The sequence below is a fragment of the Pistacia vera genome, unplaced genomic scaffold (assembly GCF_008641045.1).
Source record: "Pistacia vera cultivar Batoury unplaced genomic scaffold, PisVer_v2 Contig18, whole genome shotgun sequence".
In the NCBI taxonomy this organism is placed as follows: domain Eukaryota; kingdom Viridiplantae; phylum Streptophyta; class Magnoliopsida; order Sapindales; family Anacardiaceae; genus Pistacia; species Pistacia vera.
Genome location: NW_022195898.1, coordinates 154,355 through 175,450, shown reverse-complemented (window position 1 = coordinate 175,450; position 21,096 = coordinate 154,355). Strand labels below are relative to the sequence as shown.

The 21,096-nt window shown below is 35.8% G+C and overlaps 4 protein-coding genes across 5 annotated transcripts; all 4 read left to right on the top strand.

The window, feature by feature from the left end:
• The first annotated feature begins 280 nt into the window (after positions 1–280).
• Positions 281–8,236, top strand: LOC116126434 (pre-mRNA-splicing factor ATP-dependent RNA helicase DEAH7). Of its 2 annotated transcripts, XM_031412125.1 has the most exons (19): positions 281–428; positions 665–719; positions 814–955; positions 1,392–1,613; positions 1,762–1,838; positions 1,925–2,174; positions 2,756–2,920; positions 3,046–3,191; positions 3,426–3,520; positions 3,867–3,972; positions 4,353–4,530; positions 4,649–4,878; positions 4,972–5,148; positions 5,578–5,649; positions 5,732–5,908; positions 6,156–6,217; positions 6,321–6,473; positions 6,564–7,369; positions 7,534–7,720. In XM_031412125.1, the coding sequence occupies exons 2-19, from the start codon at positions 714–716 to the stop codon at positions 7,569–7,571; spliced, it is 3,102 nt and encodes a 1,033-aa protein (XP_031267985.1). In that variant the 5' UTR covers positions 281–428; positions 665–713; the 3' UTR covers positions 7,572–7,720. The 2 variants fall into 2 exon arrangements, with proteins under 2 accessions (XP_031267985.1, XP_031267984.1); XM_031412124.1 differs by having other exon boundaries at positions 6,564–8,236.
• Positions 8,237–8,315: 79 nt separating this feature from the next.
• Positions 8,316–11,132, top strand: LOC116126463 (protein kish-like). The gene is made up of 4 exons (XM_031412152.1): positions 8,316–8,384; positions 9,189–9,294; positions 10,060–10,095; positions 11,065–11,132. The coding sequence occupies exons 1-4, from the start codon at positions 8,316–8,318 to the stop codon at positions 11,130–11,132; spliced, it is 279 nt and encodes a 92-aa protein (XP_031268012.1).
• A 1,561-nt stretch (positions 11,133–12,693) lies between these two features.
• On the top strand, positions 12,694–15,262 carry LOC116126462 (protein kish-like). Its single transcript, XM_031412151.1, has 4 exons — positions 12,694–12,711; positions 13,324–13,430; positions 14,191–14,225; positions 15,195–15,262. Exons 1-4 carry the CDS (start codon positions 12,694–12,696, stop codon positions 15,260–15,262), a joined length of 228 nt encoding a protein of 75 aa, XP_031268011.1.
• A 3,063-nt stretch (positions 15,263–18,325) lies between these two features.
• LOC116126452 (uncharacterized protein At3g27210-like) lies at positions 18,326–19,983 on the top strand. Its single transcript, XM_031412145.1, has 3 exons — positions 18,326–18,700; positions 19,186–19,263; positions 19,407–19,983. Exons 1-3 carry the CDS (start codon positions 18,520–18,522, stop codon positions 19,835–19,837), a joined length of 690 nt encoding a protein of 229 aa, XP_031268005.1. The 5' UTR covers positions 18,326–18,519; the 3' UTR covers positions 19,838–19,983.
• The last annotated feature ends 1,113 nt before the right edge of the window (positions 19,984–21,096 follow it).

Sequence of the window (21,096 nt, the reverse complement as noted above, 5' to 3'; positions counted from 1 at the left end):
ACGTATCATTCAATACGCTATCATTTTATTTTCACGTCAATGACACCTATGATGACACATTACTTGGGATTTGGGAAGTGTTTGTTCTTATAATAGAGGTTACTGATAAATTTTGAATTATAGAGGATATTTAATAATTATTTCAAAGTTTAAGGGGCGGTTAGCAAAATTAATCCAATTTGAAAACATGGGTATTCGGGTTAGGAGTCGGTGCAGGGTCCATTCCATATAAACGGGCCAAGATTTAGATTTTAGCGTACTAATACCCGGCATCGATCGAGCCAAGTCGGTGATAAATCGAAATTAAAACAAAAATTCAGCAGCCCTCACTTTGTGTTATACTTGAATTATTGTTATTGGGCGTAGCAAGTCTGCTTCTCAGTTCTTCCTCCGTAATTCTACCGAGACTTTACTTTGCACTTCAACAGGTATGCCACGAATTCTTTTCGCTTTATATTTCTTTTTCAGTTTTCGATTTCACTGAATGCATTGAATCACAAAACCTGGAATTAATTGGTTCTTTAATCAGGGTTTTTGGTCCATTCTTGTGACTTGTTAGGATTTTTTTTTTCTGATCAGGCATCCTAATTGTTATTCTTACTAACAATCTAGTTTGAAAATATTGACGGCATAGTTTTAATTGGATTATTGAATATATTGCCAGGCAAAGTCGCGGTGAAGTTTGAGTGTCTTTGGATTTTTAATTAATTTAGATGGAGGTTAGTACGAGAATTTGATTAAGTAAATTTGTAATTCTGTTTATCGTTTGCATTATTGGCACACTGTTAATATAATGTTTTGCGATTCCTTTAGAAACGAGAGGGGGTTGCTAAGCCTGTTGACCTGGACAAAACAACTGAACTGTTGGAACCCGAGGAGACGACTGGTGGGGGATTATTTGTACCAAATAAGGAACGGCCGATATATAGAGCCCCTGAGGCAAAATCTCAGTTAGGTATGATTTTTTTGGCTGTGGAATTTAATTTTTTATCAAGATATTGGTATTGTCTTATATTCGGCTGTTGCTGCTTTCTTTGCTTTCTTTGGTGAACATAAATACTAGTTTGCTCAAATAGAGGTTAAGAATATGTTTTTGTGACAAAGTGATGGATTGAGTCTACTTGAGAACAAAACTAATAAACCTTGAAGAAGGTGTAGTAGGTTCAGTTCTTTGTTGCCATGTTGCGGGTCTGTTTCATGATTGTTATTGTCTATTTTGTTTTTATCTATATCATATGTGTGCACTCCAACATCAGTTCTTGTCTGCTGTAGAATGATCTCAAAATGGAACTCAAGTTCAACTTGTGGTGTGATTACCCTTTTTTTTGTTTTTTTGAAAGTTATGCAATCCATTTTCTTGCCTTTGCTAATTAAAACTTACAATATAATAGGGCTACAGGCACGTGCTAATGGAAAATGGGGAGGTTCTAATAGTGATGGTGGGTTCAAGGTCCCAAGAGTTGCTTCCCTTGCAGCATCAGTTGACGAGGAGGAGAAGCTTGAATCGTCTGAAATAGATGAGGTAGGCAGTAACATCATAAATGGTGTCCGCAATCATGCTCGTAGGCGGTATCGTGAAACAGCTTCATCTGTGAGTGAGATAATTGATTCAGGTAACCATTTTTTGTCACCTTTTGTTTGCTTTTATATTGCTCTCTCTCTCTCTCTCTCTCTAGTGTGTGTGTGTGTATACATATATATATTTATAAGGGAAACAAAGGTTCTAATATCCCCATCCAATTATTAATTCTCTTATTGCAGAAAATACAAAGACTTCAGGGAGACGAAGTGGTGATTCAAGTGGGATTCATCGCTCAAATGAACATGCATCGTTAGATGTAAATTAATATTCCATTATTAATGTTTCTTTGCTGTTGTTTTATCATCAATTATTAGTGGTACTGATATGGCTTTTCAATTGAAGGTTTCATCTTCTACTGGGAGTTCCTTGAGTGCTTCTACAAGTTCTAGGTATGACAGGAACGGCAGTGGTAGTGAGAGAAGATATTACAAGGATGATTCTAGAAGTGAAAGCAGGGGGGTCAGCCGGAGAGACAGTTATGATAGCAAGGAGCGGTATCATGGAAGGGAAACACGTGGTCGATATGAATTGGATTCCAGTGGAGAATATGGGAGAAAACGAAGCAGATATGAAGGTTCAAGAAGGACACCTGGTATGTGATACTTCCTCACTTAGTTTGTGCTTCAAACTTCTTTCTCTCTATCAAATATAGAATTTGGCACACTTTATTACACATGATTTTGTTTTCTTTAATATTACTTTATCATATTCTTACATTTTGAGGAACATAGCTAATTTGTTACTTATTTTATATTTCCAAGCATTTAGAATCAATGTGCAATAATCTTTGTGTTCAGTATTCATGGCTATAGTTATATTATTAAATTCTTTGTATCGTTCTCATTATTTCCAGTTTTGAGAAGTGAAGTCTCAGAAATTTTAGAAATATTCTTGTGGAATACAAATTAGGGAATCCCAAATGTACGTACATACATCCAGTGGATATTTTCATATGTTAATGTTTGCATATATTCTTTCCTTTTTATTATATGGACTCAAACCACAACTTGTTTATGATATCTACAAAAGAATTTGAAATTTTTTGCTTTCTTATCAAGGAAGGAATTTTAAATTTGTGTGACTTTGTTAATTTTCTGGTAAAACAATATATCACTACCAATAATTGTTATAGAATAAAGATGTTGCTTTTAATTTTAACCTGTGGACTTGCAGGCAGGTCTGATTGGGATGATGGTAGATGGGAATGGGAAGAAACACCACGTCGGGAAAGTTACTCTAATTCCAGTAGGCGCCATCAACCTTCTCCTTCTCCAATGTTTGTTGGGGCCTCACCTGATGCTCGATTAGTTTCTCCCTTGTCAACACCTCGTTCGACTGGTATGATTTTTGCATATGTGAAATCTCTATTTAAATATTAAATTTGCATGTTTAGGTGACAAATACAACAATTATAGCTTTCTTTGTCTATTCTGGGCAAAATTATTGACTCTGAATTACTGTAGGTTATGCTGCCTCTCCATGGGACCATATTTCTCCCTCTCCAGTTCCAATACGTGCATCTGGATCCTCAGTTAGATCTTCAGCTTCTGGATACAGTAGGAAGTCCCATCCACTTTCATTTTCTACTGAAAATTCACAATCATTTGAGGTACTCTATTTGTTCTTGTGTCAATCTTTCTCTCCTCTTTTCCCTTTGGAATGGCAATGGTGGTTGTGTTTGTTTTTTTTTTTTTTCGCTTACTCTTGTCTGGAAAGAAGAGAGGACGGGGGGGTTGTTAATCTTTGTTATGTTTTTTGCATTTCAGAGCTGATCAATATTACAAGCTATCTTTCATTGCCAACCACATTATTCTTAATTTTATGCTTATTATTGTATTTGTAGGATGAAGAAGATAGAACTTATTCTTCTAAAGAAGACAATTATGAGATAACTGAAAGTATGCGTCTGGAGATGGAATACAATTCTGACAGAGCATGGTAATTTACTGATTATATTCATTTGAGAAATGCAATTTATTTATGTTTGTTGGTCTTGATAACTTGGTATTTATACAATGAAACCTTTAAGGATGACTGCTATATCATTTGAAAAAAAAAAAAGTCCTTAAATTAGTAGTCAAAAGCCACAGGGACCAAAATGTAATTAACCCTTGCAGTTTGATTGTTTACTTTAATTTGACTAAGTGTTGCTCTTCTAAGGAATGTTCTTTTTGTGGTCCTTGATCCTTTATCAATATGCTATCCTATTACAATTTTTCTTTCATGGTGTTTACATATACTACCTTATAGTGAACTAACAACGACTATGAATTTTGCTGCACAGGTATGACAGAGATGAAGGAAATACATTTGATGGGGATAGCTCCTCATTTTTTCTTGGGGATGACGCTTCTTTCCAAAAGAAAGAGGTGGAGTTGGCTAAAAGACTGGTACGTTCTAAATGCCTGTGAAGTGACAGCTATTTCTGGCACACATGCCCTTTATAATTGTATAATGGATATTCGTGATAATTTTATGTAATAAAACCAAGAAAAATAATTTCTGTCATAACCTTTCTGGCTATCTTTCTGAATGTGTGGAGGTCCATGTATGGTGCTTTAAGCATACCATCATATGTTGGTTTGCATGTTTAATGTACCCTGTACCTAGTTGCTCTCTGAAGTCATTTCTTTTCTTGTTGGTCCCAGCATTGGCTTCTATGGATATTCCTATTATTGGATTCCTCAACAAATTTATGAACTGTTTGACATGGTGATCTGAATTTTCTGGAAAGTATTATTCTATAAGCAACTTGTGGTTTATTGTGCAGGTTCGAAAAGACGGAACTAGGATGTCATTTGCTCAGAGCAAAAAGTTGTCTCAGATTACTGCTGATAATCATCAGTGGGAAGAGAGGCAGCTTTTGAGATCTGGAGCTGTAAGAGGTACTGAGTTGTCGACTGAGTTTGATGATGAGGAAGAACACAAGGTTATTCTTCTTGTACATGGTAAGAAAAAACTTCATGATAAGCATTTTCAATCCACTAATGCAGGTGTACCAGATTTACAGTACGGGCATAGATGACTGCTGTATCATTTAGCTGAAATTTTCTGTTTACTGTCCAGATACAAAACCTCCTTTCCTGGATGGCAGAATTGTTTTCACTAAACAAGCAGAGCCTATAATGCCCATAAAAGACCCCACATCAGACATGGCTATAATTTCGCGCAAAGGATCTGCTTTGGTTAGAGAAATGCGTGAGAAACAGAGCATGAATAAATCACGTCAACGATTTTGGGAACTTGCAGGCTCAAATTTGGGTAATTTATTGGGTGTGGAGAAAACAGCAGAACAGGTATGTACGGTTTAATAACTATGCAACTTTTTGAATCTCTCTGTCCAATAATATGTTTCATTTTCCTTAATCTCATTACATGTTTTATGCTAGATTGATGCAGATACGGCTGATGTAGGTGAACAAGGTGAAGTTGATTTCAAGGAAGATGCAAAATTTTCACAACACATGAAAAAGGAAGAGGCTGTGAGTGACTTTGCAAAATCCAAAACCATTGCAGAGCAGCGGCAGTATCTACCCATATATTCAGTTCGTGATGAACTATTGCAGGTGTGGTATTTTCTTTTCTTGATATTAGCTTACTTTCCACAGTATACGGTAGTTTAGTTAATGAGTTGCTGAATCACCATCCAATTAGTCTCTTCTAGTAGTGGTTCTTCAGAATTTGAAAGGTTTCTTGATAACTATTGTTTGGTCTTATTACTTGATATTTGAGCGCCAATATAGCATGGATTCTCAAAAGAACTAGGTTGGAGGACTTTTTATTATCTATTTCTATCGCCTGATCTTTTGAGTCACAAATGGGGGGAAAATTCTTATCATCTTTCTTTCTTTGTTTATTTTTGTCCTCTACTTTTGGCTGTTCCATGAATTTCGTTTGGCTTTGAATTTTGGCTGTTCCATGAATTTCGTTTGGCTTTGAATTTAACATTATAATGATAGTGTTCATTCTTAATCTTTCAAATGTCTATTGGATAGGTAATACGTGAAAATCAGGTGGTTGTTGTTGTTGGAGAAACTGGCTCTGGGAAGACAACTCAACTGACACAGGTATTTCCATGTTTGGAAGTTTTGTAATGGTTTAAGTTATGTGCCAAATAAACTGAATTTGACATGTGGATATTGTTTACAGTTCTTACATGAAGATGGATACACCACGAATGGTGTTGTGGGTTGTACCCAACCTAGGCGTGTGGCCGCTATGAGTGTGGCAAAGAGAGTCAGTGAAGAAATGGAAACTGAGTTAGGTGACAAGGTCGGTTATGCCATTCGTTTTGAGGACGTGACTGGGCCAAACACCATAATTAAGGTAAGTGGTTCTGTTAGTCTTCTACTTTTGATATCTGTTGTGGCACTGATGCTCAGCAAATGTGTTTTTTCAATATTTCGCTGATGCTTAATTGTCTCTGGCATAAAAGTTACCCATAGAACTATATATACCTTGATATGGCTTATTGAATTATAGGTCGTTGGGCACATTTCTCAAGTTTTTTCAATTGTTTCATTGTGGTTTGGTTATGATACTTCGCTAAAACTATGCATCTTTAATTTTGTAGTACATGACTGATGGAGTGCTTCTCCGTGAAACTTTGAAAGATTCAGATCTTGACAAGTATCGGTATGGGAACTGTGATTTTTATATCTTTTTCCATCCATATGTTTAACTCTGGTATCTGTGATCAAAACAAAATTATTTATTGTCATGATTGTAACTGTTGCAGTGTTATTGTGATGGATGAAGCACATGAGAGATCTCTAAGCACGGATGTCCTGTTTGGGATACTGAAAAAAGTGGTTGCCCGTCGTCGTGATTTCAAGCTCATCGTAACATCTGCAACTCTAAATGCGGAGAAGTTTTCAAATTTCTTTGGGAGGTATGTTTTTCATTAACATATTTTATTAGTATTTGGGTGTGTTGGCATCTCCTGCACCTAAATGACATATATTTTTGAATTTGTTTGCAGTGTACCAATTTTCCACATTCCTGGGAGAACATTTCCGGTCAATGTTTTGTACAGTAAAACTCCCTGTGAAGACTATGTGGAAGCAGCAGTGAAGCAGGCCATGACAATTCACATCACCAGCTCCCCAGGTGACATCCTAATCTTCATGACTGGCCAAGATGAGATTGAGGCAGCCTGTCATGCCCTTGCAGAGCGCATGGAACAGCTTGTCTCCACCACCAAGAGAGAGGTTTCTAAACTTGAGATACTCCCAATATACTCCCAGTTGCCGGCTGACTTGCAAGCCAAGATATTCCAGAAAGCTGAAGAGGGGGCTCGCAAATGCATTGTTGCCACCAACATTGCTGAGACATCGCTGACTGTAGATGGAATTTATTATGTCATTGACACAGGTTATGGTAAAATGAAAGTTTACAACCCTAAAATGGGTATGGATGCTCTTCAAGTTTTCCCTGTCAGCCGTGCTGCTGCTGACCAGCGAGCTGGACGTGCTGGTAGAACTGGGCCAGGTACATGTTATCGTCTGTATACAGAAAGTGCATACCTGAATGAATTGCTGCCAAGTCCTGTGCCAGAGATTCAGAGAACCAACCTTGGTAATGTGGTGTTGTTACTCAAGTCCCTTAAAGTTGATAACTTGCTGGATTTTGACTTCATGGACCCACCTCCGGCGGATAACATCTTGAATTCTATGTATCAGTTGTGGGTGTTAGGTGCACTTAACAATGTTGGGGGCTTAACTGATCTTGGCTGGAAAATGGTGGAATTCCCATTGGACCCCCCACTTGCTAAGATGCTCTTGATGGGTGAGCAACTAGGATGCCTTGATGAGGTTTTGACTATTGTATCAATGCTTTCAGTGCCATCAGTATTCTTCCGGCCTAAGGATAGGGCAGAGGAGAGTGATGCTGCAAGAGAGAAATTTTTTGTGCAAGAATCTGACCATTTAACTCTGCTTTATGTTTACCAGCAATGGAAGGAGCACCAGTATCGGGGAGACTGGTGTAGTGATCATTATTTGCATGTTAAATCCTTGCGAAAGGCTAGAGAGGTGAGATCTCAGCTGCTGGATATTCTCAAGACACTGAAAATCCCGCTAACATCTAGCGGACATGATTATGACATCGTCAGAAAAGCCATCTGTTCTGCATACTTCCACAATGCCGCAAGATTAAAGGGAGTTGGGGAGTATGTAAATTGCAGGAACGGAATGCCCTGCCATCTGCACCCAAGCAGTGCTATTTATGGTTTGGGATACACTCCAGAGTATCTGGTTTATCATGAATTGATTTTGACGACCAAGGAGTACATGCAATGTGCTACAGCTGTAGAGCCTCATTGGTTGGCTGAGCTAGGACCAATGTTTTTCACTGTGAAGGATTCCGATACATCGATGTTGGAGCATAAGAAAAAACAGAAGGAAGGGAAAACTGCTATGGAGGAGGAGATGGAAAATTTGAAGAAGGAACAAGCAGAGGAAGAAAGAAGAAACAAGGAGAGAGAGAAGAATAAGAGGGCAAAGGAGCAGCAACAAGTGTCGATGCCGGGTTTGCGCCAGGGTGGCTCTACCTACCTCAGACCAAAGAAGCTCGGTTTGTAAATGTAAATTATGCCGTGTAACTAACTGTCATTGATTACAGAGAGAAATAATTACGTTAAATATGATGAACAAAGTTGTTCTCATTTGTTACTGTTATCCTAAAAAGAATTTTAAAAAGCAAAAAAAAAAAAAAAAAAAAAAAGAGTTTGTTGATGTCAATATTACGTATTCAGGATGCATTTCCCCCTTATTTGCCAGAATATTATTCAATTAAAATTACGGTCAGTTTGTATGAATTTTAACTAATTTTTGTGGTTTTTAAGCATTTTACAAATTTAATGTTATAAGGTAAGTCACAAATATGATGTGTGATCCTAACGTTAAACTTAATGTTTATAGTTTGAATTTTGAAACACGTTCGGAGAGAAATATTTTACAGTTTACTTGGACAAATAAAAAGAAAATTTAAAACCAATAATGGAGTTATCAACCTGGCTTTAAGCAAAAGCATGTACAATTTTCGATCTCTAAAATTAATAATTATGTTGTAAAATTAACTTAATATTTATACATTCTGATTTTATACGTAACCTTTTGAAATTAGCTTAATATAGTATTTAATGGCTTTCTATCATCTCAATTATATATTATTGATATTGTATTACATATTTCGTGCTATAATTAATTATTAAGATTACGTGGCAAACCACGATTTGCTGACTGACGGCCTTGGCGCATTTTTATCTTCTCCTTCTTATATATCTAGGGCTCGAATAAAAGCAAGAAACTTGTTTCTGTTGGAATTCTGGACAATCTGGATTCAGTTTCACTAAATTCCCGCTTTCTTGTTACTCTTCGTCTTATAGTTCGTTTGATTAAGTAGTGTTTAATCTTCCATAAATTTTTCATCTGTAACTTTCATTTCTTCTTATTTTTGCATGTTTGTACATTAGTAGTGAGAAGCTCTGATCAGTTGAGAAGAAGCTAAAATGGTAAAGAACATGTTGTTTTTGAATTTGAAAAGTTTATAATTCACTGATTTAATGAGAAGTAAATTTTAACACCGGTGTCATTGGTTTTAACAGTCGGCACTATTCAATTTCCGTTCGTTTCTGACAGTTCAGATGTTGGGAATTTGTACGTGCCCTTTTTTAAAACTGCAATTTCCAGCACTTCTTGAACAGAGAACTGGCTATGTTCCTTGTGTCAATCTACTTTGTAGGTTTGTTTTTTTCCTTTTAATTTTGTGTATGTGTGTGTTTGAATAATAGGTTTCATGAATACTAGATTTGCAGGAGGCTTTGTATGAGAAACTTGAAATTTCAAGGTTTGAATTTTAATAAAATGAGACATATCTTTATCAATTTCGGTTGTGTTGGATGAATTTTTGGAAAGCATCTCTATTATAAGTCTCAGGTCATCTCCTGGTTGCCCAGAGTTCAATGCTTTCAGTGCCGAGTGGGGGGCTTTGGTGGCTAATTTACTACTGCTTGAGAGAATATATCAGGCGTTTCGCCCTTTAACAGGAGGAAACCCCTCCAATTGTTGAGCCATCATTTGGGCAGTGCAAACTGTCAGCTTCAACCATTGTAATCCTTTGTTGAATCCCACTATGTATAGTGATTAGAAGACATACATTTCTAAATAATGTTCCTCTTCTTACGCCCTTCTTCGCCCTGTGCCATTTGACTTGCTGCTGAAATTAATATTTAGACTACTTCAAGTTGTGAGAGGTGGGACCCATGTTTTAAGGTCATGTTTTGCTGCATCTTTTGAAATTTACTTATAAGTGGTCTATCGAAGATTTAATTTATTTTTATTTTTGTTTAACATGGATAGTTGTTGTATCATTTTTTTTTTTTTTTTTAACAGTACTTTGTGTATTCTTGGTCTCCTTTTTTATCTGAAGAAAGTGGTGACAGTGCTCACTAATATCTGTAAATTGCTTATCTGACAGGTATCGTGGTTTCTCCTGGAAAGCTGCCAGGATAGGTAGGCTTCCCTAGCTAGATCACCATTCTACTGTTGGACTACACTACAATGTGTTTTTCTTTTGCTTTTTTAACTTTTAGGTTTTATTATTCTTAATTGCCAAATGTTAAAAGAAGCTGAATAAAAAATTGATTTATTACTAATACCCTCTTGTTGATTATGCAATAATGCTTCAGATTTGATTTTCTTAATCTAGAATTGATTTATCTAAGCTAGAAATATTCATACAAATGATTCGTGTATATGTAAAGGTTGATGATGGACTCAGAAACTTTCAGATGACTATTGTATAATTACCAAGAGGAGTGCAGAACATGGAAGTAAAATAAACCATATAAATCTATAGTTTTCTTTTCTTAAGTATAGATTAGAAGGAAGTTAAAGACAAGGGGCCAAAGTCCATTGATTTTAGGTGGTAAAGGGTGCGGTTGGGAATCAGTGATGGAATCCTACCCAATAAATGCAAAAATAAATAAATATGTAATTTAAATGAAGCTGGGTAGGGTGTACCACATTAGAAGATTCCACTAGATGTAGAAACTTTACTTGAGAAGCTAGTCTAGATTTAGGGTATCATGAGGTACCATGTTGATGCACCTTCTATTATTGTTTGTCTTCCTATTTTGATTTTCTAAAAATGCATGATTTTAGCTCTGATTTGAATGCGAATGGATTAGGCTTGGGCTCGAGTATTTTAAGTTGTGGGATTGTCATGATTTGAACCCTTTCTAATAGCCAAGGCTCTCCTATTTCTAGGTCCTAATGGAGACTAGATTGTTTTTATTCAGCTCAAGTCTTAGTGTGAACAGTCAAACCTGTCATATTATTTATCTTGGCCCAGAAACACATTAGGGGTTTGCAGCTTGCTAGTGTGATTGGACTTGTTCTTTTTTGAGCCAACTTTTTGCTTATAATTGCATGCATTATGATTCAACAGGCTGATCCATCCTTGAGCGGTTGTTGATAAAGGTGAGCGCTTGAGCCCCTGGGTCGCTGTAGGGTGCTTCACGATGGGTGTGTCGATCATCTTTTTCTGATCAACAATTATTTTCTGTTTTCAGAAGTAAGGTCCATCTTTTTACGTGGGCATTCTTTTCCATGTGCGGAAATATTTTACTCTTCAAATTTTTGTTATCCAATTATTTGTGGGATAAAATGAGTTTATGTTGACACTCTTTTGAACTTACTATCTTGATTTTAAGGCCAGTATTCTCTGGCAATTTGTTAGTTGTCTTTCAAAAATTATTAATTTTTGTATATAAAAAATCATCCAGATGACTTATTATGGATAGATAAATATCATGTTAATATAATTCCTTTTATTTTACGTCCATCTTTGAGAAAACCAGAGCCTTTGAATAAAAAAGTCAAGGAAAAGAAGTAATTCGGTTATCTAGTAAGTTCATTTTACAAAATTTTATAATTTTTAATCAAAAGCCTGTAAGTTTTTGGGAGGTTGGGGTGGTGGGTTAGACTTGATTTGGATGTAACCTATGTCAACCTATATTTATACAAAGAAGTGAGTCAACGCTCATTATTTACATAAAGATGGTGTGTTGTTGATACAAGCAGTCAAATATAGCTGAAGAAAAGGAAGAAAGCATAGATCAAGCAGAAATTAGGGCAGTAGGGGACTTGAGTCTCACAGGGACACATGCAATGATGTAAATTGTGAACTTGTGCTTGAATCTCCTGAGGACCAAAACCTTCCCTCCTCCCCAGTGGAACACAGATAGGATTATATCCTTAAGGGGTGTCTTCTTGATAGGTTTCTTTTCAGTGCTCTCGTGAGTGACCTTCGATGTTTCTTCATTGTTTTCTTCGCTCTTGCTTCCCCATTGAAGAGGATAGCTCCGCAGGAAGACCCTTCGGTTATTATAGTCTTCATGGCGAAAGCTTCTTGTTCTCATCTTGTTTTCCTCCATGTCTTTGAAATTCATAGCTTGATATTCTGTTTTACTTGTGGAATTACTCTAGCTTTTATATAGAGAAAAGAGAGACGGAGAGAGCTGGCAATTCATTAAAAAACAGTAGGACAACAAAAGAAAGGACAAGAGAGTGAGAACAATTTTTCCACCATTGATTACGGATTAAACACTGTATGAAAACAACAATAACAATAATAAACTAACAATGGTAAGCTCTTGTTTTGGCTTTTCCTTTGTTCCAACAAGAATATATTTATATGCATATTATTTTAAAAGTATACTGCGGATCAGATGCTTTACTAGGACTATTGCTTTCTGTACTCTTGTATTCTGTTGGTGGCAAATTTTCAATTTATGAGGAGCTCAGGAACTGAGGACTGCTATAGGCTCTTATGGTTTGTTGTGTGTCGAGTGTAGCAGCTATATTACATGCATGTAAAACATTTTCTAAGTTATTTAATTCCCTTTCTGTAATTGTATTATTTCCTTTGTTGAATATGCTCCTTTTATTCTCCTCACAACAGCTGACATAGAATCATTATCGTTCTGATTTAGGAAAAAAAATATTGGTAGAACATGAGATACCTGTAGCATCTCATGTCTGGAGATTGATTGATGTTATTTGTTGGAGGATCAGGATATTTAACGAATTTTAGGGCTCAACATAATTATGTATAGCTTACAGTTGGTGATACATTGATTTGAATCAGCTCTCGTTTTCAAATTAGCACATAATATCTGGTCAAAATTAATAATTATGTTGTAAAATTAACTTAATATTTATACATTCTGATTTTATACGTAAACTTTTGAAATTAGCTTAATATAGTATTTAATGGCTTTCTATTATCTCAATTATGTATTATTGATATTGTATTACATATTTCGTGCTATAATTAATTATTAAGATTACGTGGCAAACCACGATTTGCTGACTGACGGCCTTGGCGCCTTTTTTTCTTCTCCTTCTTATATATCTAGGGCTCGATTAAAAGCAGGAAACTTGTTTCTGTTGGAATTCTGGATAATCTGGATTCAGTTTCACTAAATTCCCGCTTTCTCGTTACTCTTCTTCTTATAGTTCGTTTGATTAAGTAGTGTTTAATCTTCCGTAAATTTTTCATCTGTAACTTTCATTTCTTCTTATTTTTGCATGTTTGTAGATTAGTAGTGAGAAGCTGTGATCAGTTGAGAAGAAGCTAAACTGATAAAGAACATGTTGTTTTTGAATTTGAAAAGTTTATAATTCACTGATTTAATGAGAAGTGAATTTTAACACCGGTGTCATTGGTTTTAACAGTCGGCACTATTCAATTTCCGTTCGTTTCTGACAGTTCAGATGTTGGGAATTTGTACGTGCCCTTTTTTAAAACTGCAATTTCCAGCACTCCTTGAACAGAGAACTGGGTATGTTCCTTGTGTCAATCTACTTTGTAGGTTTGTTTTTTTCCTTTTAATTTTGTGTATGTGTGTGTTTGAATAATAGGTTTCATGAATACTAGATTTGCAGGAGGCTTTGTATGAGAAACTTGAAATTTCAAGGTTTGAATTTTAATAAAATGAGACATATCTTTATCAATTTCGGTTGTGTTGGATGAATTTTTGGAAAGCATCTCTATTGTAAGTCTCAGGTCATCTCCTGGTTGCCCAGAGTTCAATGCTTTCAGTGCCGAGTGGGGGGCTTTGGTGGCTAGTTTACTACTGCTTGAGAGAATATATCAGGCGTTTCGCCCTTTAACAGGAGGAAACCCCTCCAATTGTTGAGCCATCATTTGGGCAGTGCAAACTGTCAGCCTCAACCATTGTAATCCTTTGTTGAATCCCACTATGTATAGTGATTAGAAGACATACATTTCTAAATAATGTTCCTCTTCTTACGCCCTTCTTCGCCCCGTGCCATTTAACTTGCTGCTGAAATTAATATTTAGACTACTTCAAGTTGTGAGAGGTGGGACCCATGTTTTAAGGTCATGTTTTGCTGCATCTTTTTGAAATTTACTTATAAGTGGTCTATCGAAGATTTAATTTATTTTTGTTTAACATGGATAGTTGTTATAACATTTTTTTTTTTTTTTTTAACAGTACTTTGTGTATTCTTGGTCTCCTTTTTTATCTGAAGAAAGTGGTGACAGTGCTCACTAATATCTGTAAATTGCTTATCTGACAGGTATCGTGGTTTCTCCTGGAAAGCTGCCAGGATAGGTAGGCTTCCCTAGCTAGATCACCATTCTACTGTTGGACTACACTACAATGTGTTTTTCTTTTGCTTTTTTAACTTTTAGGTTTTATTATTCTTAATTGCCAAATGTTAAAAGAAGTTGAACAAAAAATTGATTTATTACTAATACCCTCTTGTTGATTATGCAATAATGCTTCAGATTTGATTTTCTTAATCGAGAATTGATTTATCTAAGCTAGAAATATTCATACAAATGATTCGTGTATATGTAAAGGTTGATGATGGACTCAGAAACTTTCAGATGACTATTGTATAATTACCAAGAGGAGTGCAGAACATGGAAGTAAAATAAACCATATAAATCTATAGTTTTCTTTTCTTAAGTATAGATTAGAAGGAAGTTAAAGACAAGGGGCCAAAGTCCATTGGTTTTAGGTGGTAAAGGGTGCGGTTGGGAATCAAGGATGGAATCCTACCCAATAAATGCAAAAATAAATAAATATGTAATTTAAATGAAGCTGGGTCGGGTGTACCACATTAGAAGATTCCACTAGATGCAGAAACTTTACTTGAGAAGCTAGTCTAGATTTAGGGTATCATGAGGTACCATGTTGATGCACCTTCTATTATTGTTTGTCTTCCTATTTTGATTTTCTAAAAATGCATGATTTTAGCTCTGATTTGAATGCGAATGGATTAGGCTTGGGCTCGAGTATTTTAAGTTGTGGGATTGTCATGATTTGAACCCTTTTTAATAGCCAAGGCTCTCCTATTTCTAGGTCCTAATGGAGACTAGATTGTTTTTATTCAGCTCAAGTCTTAGAGTGAACAGTCAAACCTGTCATATTATTTATCTTGGCCCAGAAACACATTAGGGGTTTGCAGCTTGCTAGCGTGATTGGACTTGTTCTTTTTTGAGCCAACTTTTTGCTTATAATTGCATGCATTATGATTCAACAGGCTGATCCATCCTTGAGCGGTTGTTGATAAAGGTGAGCACTTGAGCCCCTGGGTCGCTGTAGGGTGCTTCACGATGGGTGTGTCGATCATCTTTTTCTGATCAACAATTATTTTCTGTTTTCAGAAGTCAGCTCCATCTTTTTTTTTTACGTGGGCATTCTTTTCCATGTGCGGAAATATTTTACTCTTCAAATTTTTGTTATCCAATTATTTGTGGGATAAAATGAGTTTATGTTGACACTCTTTTGAACTTACTATCTTGATTTTAAGGCCAGTATTCTCTGGCAATTTGTTAGTTGTCTTTCAAAAATTATTAATTTTTGTATATAAAAAATCATCCAGATGACTTATTATGGATAGATAAATATCATGTTAATATAATTCCTTTTATTTTACGTCCATCTTTGAGAAAACCAGAGCCTTTGAATAAAAAAGTCAAGGAAAAGAAGTAATTCGGTTATCTAGTAAGTTCATTTTACAAAATTTTATAATTTTTAATCAAAAGCCTGTAAGTTTTTGGGAGGTTGGGGTGGTGGGTTAGACTTGATTTGGATGTAACCTATGTCAACCTATATTTATACAAAGAAGTGAGTCAACGCTCATTATTTACATAAAGATGGTGTGTTGTTGATACAAGCAGTCAAATATAGCTGAAGAAAAGGAAGAAAGCATAGATCAAGCAGAAATTAGGGCAGTAGGGGACTTGAGTCTCACAGGGACACATGCAATGATGTAAATTGTGAACTTGTGCTTGAATCTCCTGAGGACCAAAACCTTCCCTCCTCCCCAGTGGAACACAGATAGGATTATATCCTTAAGGGGTGTCTTCTTGATAGGTTTCTTTTCAGTGCTCTCGTGAGTGACCTTCGATGTTTCTTCATTGTTTTCTTCGCTCTTGCTTCCCCATTGAAGAGGATAGCTCCGCAGGAAGACCCTTCGGTTATTATAGTCTTCATGGCGAAAGCTTCTTGTTCTCATCTTGTTTTCCTCCATGTCTTTGAAATTCATAGCTTGATATTCTGTTTTACTTGTGGAATTACTCTAGCTTTTATATAGAGAAAAGAGAGACGGAGAGAGCTGGCAATTCATTAAAAAACAGTAGCACAACAAAAGAAAGGACAAGAGAGTGAGAACAATTTTTCCACCATTGATTACGGATTAAACACTGTATGAAAACAACAATAACAATAATAAACTAACAATGGTAAGCTCTTGTTTTGGCTTTTCCTTTGTTCCAACAAGAATATATTTATATGCATATTATTTTAAAAGTATACTGCGGATCAGATGCTTTACTAGGACTATTGCTTTCTGTACTCTTGTATTCTGTTGGTGGCAAATTTTCAATTTATGAGGAGCTCAGGAACTGAGGACTGCTATAGGCTCTTATGGTTTGTTGTGTGTCGAGTGTAGCAGCTATATTACATGCATGTAAAACATTTTCTAAGTTATTTAATTCCCTTTCTGTAATTGTATTATTTCCTTTGTTGAATATGCTCCTTTTATTCTCCTCACAACAGCTGACATAGAATCATTATCGTTCTGATTTAGGAAAAAAAATATTGGTAGAACATGAGATACCTGTAGCATCTCATGTCTGGAGATTGATTGATGTTATTTGTTGGAGGATCAGGATATTTAACGAATTTTAGGGCTCAACATAATTATGTATAGCTTACAGTTGGTGATACATTGATTTGAATCAGCTCTCGTTTTCAAATTAGCACATAATATCTGGCAATTCAATGACCTTGGATGAAGATTTCGTATATGAACCAACCATATAGAGACACCTAAAGTGAAAAGAAAGTGGCCGAAGCCACAATTTCAATGTTGGTGGATATTGTCATGTTTAGAAACGCTTTGCCGTTGAGGGAATTTATAATTTATACCTATAGCATCATCCATCAGGATCAGGAATCCCTAGAAAAACACACTACCCAGTACCCACCACAGCCAAGGCACGTCGAAAACGATAGCCATGAAGCAAGATGACAAAAGGGATTAGCTTGTTAGGTAATTTGATTGACTTGTAGTTAGAGACTTACTTCAAAATGATCCTTCCTTTACACAATTGAATTTGCTTTAAGATGCAAGGATATCATTGTTGATGGTTATTTCATATCCTATAAGATTGAGCCATGGAAGAATGAATTCTACATAGGAGCAAACAAAATATAAAAGGAAATGAAAAAAGGGATATGATATGCTTTTGCTTCCTACACTTTTGTTGCACTCACCAGCAAATTTCAGTGATGACATGATTGCTTTTTTTGCTTCATCTTAAATTCGATAACTACCAAGCTACTTGTTTGTCATTACTTCTAAGTTATTTTACATCATATTTATGGGAAAAACAACCCACAAAAAGTGGTCCAAAATGGCTGAACCCTTTTCCCCCAAAAGATTACAAGAAAACCCAACCTCAGAAAGAATATTATTATTACTATAATTATCTGTGGTTCAGGAGGAGATTAAGAGCCTCTAAAAATCTTGTTTGAATTCGTCTATGCTATTCTTAGAGCCACATGTGCGTAGTTATCCTTGCCCCTTGGTCATTTCTTAAATTGACGATGATTACAATGAGTAAAGAAGAGTTATTAATACAATGTCCCACCACTGTGAATTGAAATTTAACCACCAGATAGAGACATAAAAATCTACAGTTGGATAATTGCTCAACGTGTAAGACAGTTCAAGATGTGGACCTGTTGTATTTGTATCAACTTTGTAATAGTCAGTAAAGTCTGAACTAACTCGTTTACCTTCTTTCAGTAAAATGATTTATAGAAATTGAGTTGGTTTACAATGTTTTCAACTTTCTTCAGATGGGTTTCTTTCTTTTTTTTAAAGATTTGATGAGGACATGACGATGAGATGGAAAAAAAATTTGGTCCATTGCCATCTGATATTTTGTTCAACAGTAGCAGTTGAACACTGTACAAGCACTAACCATGGTACTATTATTGCCTCACTATAGATGACTTTCTCAGGCAAATAATGAAAGTGGAACCAACCAAAAAGCTACTTTTCGTTATTGTCTTGTTGCAGGCTTACAGTGGAAAAATTTAATGGAGTTAAAATGAAAACTAAATATAAATATAAATATAAAAGTAAAGAAAGGGTCCCATTTCTGCCAATGCCATTACTTCGCTTTCAAGACCAATCGACTTCCTCTCCAGATTTTAGTTGACAACTTTTATCTCCTCCAAGCATAGAGCCAAAGAATAGTGTTCCTCTTCATTTCTCTCTCTCTCTCTCTGTCTCTCTGTCTCTCTTTCTGGTAGTTAGAAATACCGAGTTTGAAGTTATTGATGTGAATGAATAGACTCTCGACAATAAAATCCAGTTTAAGAGATGGGTAATTGTGTTACAGTTCAAAAGAACTCACTGAACTCTGAAATGAAACTTGCTGTCCAAATTCAATCACCCACTAAGCAGAAAACTACCAAAATCGATCAAAACACCGTTGGCCACCGTTTCTTGCCTCAAACGACAGAAATGGGACATGAGGCTAGTTTTCAAGACTTGAGTTTGAGTATGATTCTAACTTGGTTTACTAATTTCATATATATCTTCTTTTTTGCCATTTTTTTTTTTACATGTCTTGGTTGTTTAATTATTGATTATCTGTTTATGATGTTTGATTGTGGTTCATTTTTCTCTCTATAAAAATTTTGTTTCCCCTGCTTATTATATGGTGACTTTACATAATTCTATTTTTAAAGTGTAAGTCTATATAATCAAAATAGACATTGTAGTGAGATGCATAGAGATAGTAGTTATTGAATTAGCATGTACAATCATTATGCTCTTAGGAAATTTTTGTTTCAGCCAAATTATGGAGGTTTACTGAACTCTTTGTACGCATTGTTCATATGGTTCAATTTAAAGGTTTTCCGTTCACGTTTTGTATTTTTGTTTGTTTGTGACTTCGATTTATAATTTAATGTAGTGTTTAACTGTCTGTGGCTATGTGCTTCTAATCCTTCTTGGCATGGAATGTGCACATTTTGTGTGCAGGTAGTAAAGAGGAAATGTTTTTCGATTCTCAAGCCTGGTTAGAATCTGATTGTGAAGATTACTTCAGTGTCAATGGTGGTAAGATTCAGTTTGTTGTAGGAAAAAAGTTATTTTACTGTTTTCGAATATCTGCATTTTACTTTACTGCAATTTCTAGATAACTAAAGCTGAAGAGGCTGCAATTCCATCTTGGATCTTTGATTAGATTGTATATGTAACAGATCTTACCCCATCTTCTGGCAACTCTCCGATCCACCATAAGAGCGCCATAGATACTCCTCATCTGGATAAGATTGTTTATACGGACAGCACACCGATGCCAAATTCCTTACCTGAACCATCTCCTACGGATATGAAAAAACAACTGATTGAGCTCTTCCGTGAGAGTTTCAGTGATGGTTGTAGTGATGGAGATCAAAATTTACATGGTCAGCAGGAAGCCAAGCCAACTGTTTTTGACCTCCCTCCAAAATCTACAAGTCCATATGAATTAGTTCCAAATTCTGTTTGCAATAGTGAAAGAACTCCTTATAGAGAAATCTATTCCAGGAAAGGGAAATCATCTCAATACTCTCAGTGCTGCATTCCAAGTTTGATGCGCAGCCTGAGCTTTACTGAGAGGAAAAAAGGGCTGAGTTCCGCCAGTGCTTGAGGATGGTAAGTGAAGCTCTTCACTTCTTTCAGAAGTTGTACTTCTAAACTAGTGTACCTGTAAGAAGCTAAAACCTGACATCCTTTTCAGTTGTCTTTGTGAACAGAAAATAGAGTTGATCTATGGACTAAGTTTTTTTTGTATCATTTATAGTGCAAGTTTGGGGTTCTCTCTCTCTCTCTTCTCTTTTTCCTGTGTTTCTATGATTCATGTTTGTATTTAGTTTCAGAGTTCTGAAATCAGCTGCTTACATCATATATGCAAAACATACTAGAATTACTTGATTCATTCTGTGGAGAAAAGTGTTTGAATCTGACTATCAATTTACCTTGTCTGGAAAAGGGATACAACTCAATATCATATTCTTAAGTACTGAAGTAGGAAACACAATTTTACAGGATAGATGCAGTACCTTGAAAGTTGGATCAAGGTTCATCACGCTGCCAACCTGCTACGCTAATTACTAACCAATGACCTGAGATGCTAAGATAAAGGAGAAGATAAAAAAAGGAGAAATAAGAATAAAGCACATGACAATGGCCAACGGAAATATTTCATCTTCCTGTTGTATCTTTAAACTCTGCTTGCTGATGTTCACTGTCCTTTTCAGTCCACTTATGTTCATTGTCTTTCTGCGGTAAGAATAAATGATGTAAGAGCTAGAATGAAAAAGCACTACTAGAGATTATGGATTATGAATAGAGGTCGATGATTGTTTTGTTTTGAACATACAAATAGCTGGAACTACACTTAAATTTTCAGAATACACATGACAAGCTATTACAGTTTTTAAACATATACATGGTTCACCCCTTGATTGTAAAAATCTTCATCATCTCCTTTTAGCATGCTTTATTAACTGCAACGACCTGGCTGACACATGACGAAGGATAAAGGAAAAACGAACCAGGAAAAAAAGAATATAGTAACAATCGAAGATTATTTTTACCTCTCCAATGGCTACTTCTTTATCTTTTAGGTGTCTTCCCCGTAAACGAGCCTTGTAAACTTCAATGATCAACGAGAGCCTACCTTCATTCATCAATGAATCTAAAATAGCATGTCTCCAAGACTTCTTAATCACCAAAGCACCGAAACAACACTCCAAAATCCTACGGCAAATCCCAGTCCCATCGACGTAAAAACCATATTTTCGGACCCTCTTCATCTCCATCTTTTTCTTCTGTACCCTCATAAATGGACAGACTCTTGAAAGTCTGAACTGGTTGGTTGATGGAATCGTCCTGAAAAGTTATTGT

Excerpts from the sequence above, each read along its gene's own strand:
- LOC116126434 (XM_031412124.1), top strand. Across the intron at positions 3,973-4,352 it reads TGGAGTTGGCTAAAAGACTG|GTTCGAAAAGACGGAACTAG; the intron begins GTACGTTCTAAA and ends TTTATTGTGCAG. Across the intron at positions 5,149-5,577 it reads TTCGTGATGAACTATTGCAG|GTAATACGTGAAAATCAGGT; the intron begins GTGTGGTATTTT and ends TCTATTGGATAG.
- LOC116126463 (XM_031412152.1), top strand. The coding sequence starts at position 8,316 with ATGTCAATATTACGTATTCAGGATGCATTTCCCCCTTATTTGCCAGAA. Across the intron at positions 8,385-9,188 it reads ATTATTCAATTAAAATTACG|TCGGCACTATTCAATTTCCG; the intron begins GTCAGTTTGTAT and ends TGGTTTTAACAG. Across the intron at positions 9,295-10,059 it reads ACTTCTTGAACAGAGAACTG|GGTATCGTGGTTTCTCCTGG; the intron begins GCTATGTTCCTT and ends GCTTATCTGACA.
- LOC116126462 (XM_031412151.1), top strand. Across the intron at positions 13,431-14,190 it reads CTCCTTGAACAGAGAACTGG|GTATCGTGGTTTCTCCTGGA; the intron begins GTATGTTCCTTG and ends CTTATCTGACAG. Across the intron at positions 14,226-15,194 it reads CTGGAAAGCTGCCAGGATAG|GTGAGCACTTGAGCCCCTGG; the intron begins GTAGGCTTCCCT and ends TTGTTGATAAAG.
- LOC116126452 (XM_031412145.1), top strand. The coding sequence starts at position 18,520 with ATGGGTAATTGTGTTACAGTTCAAAAGAACTCACTGAACTCTGAAATG. Across the intron at positions 18,701-19,185 it reads TTTTCAAGACTTGAGTTTGA|GTAGTAAAGAGGAAATGTTT; the intron begins GTATGATTCTAA and ends TTTTGTGTGCAG. Across the intron at positions 19,264-19,406 it reads TTACTTCAGTGTCAATGGTG|ATCTTACCCCATCTTCTGGC; the intron begins GTAAGATTCAGT and ends TATATGTAACAG.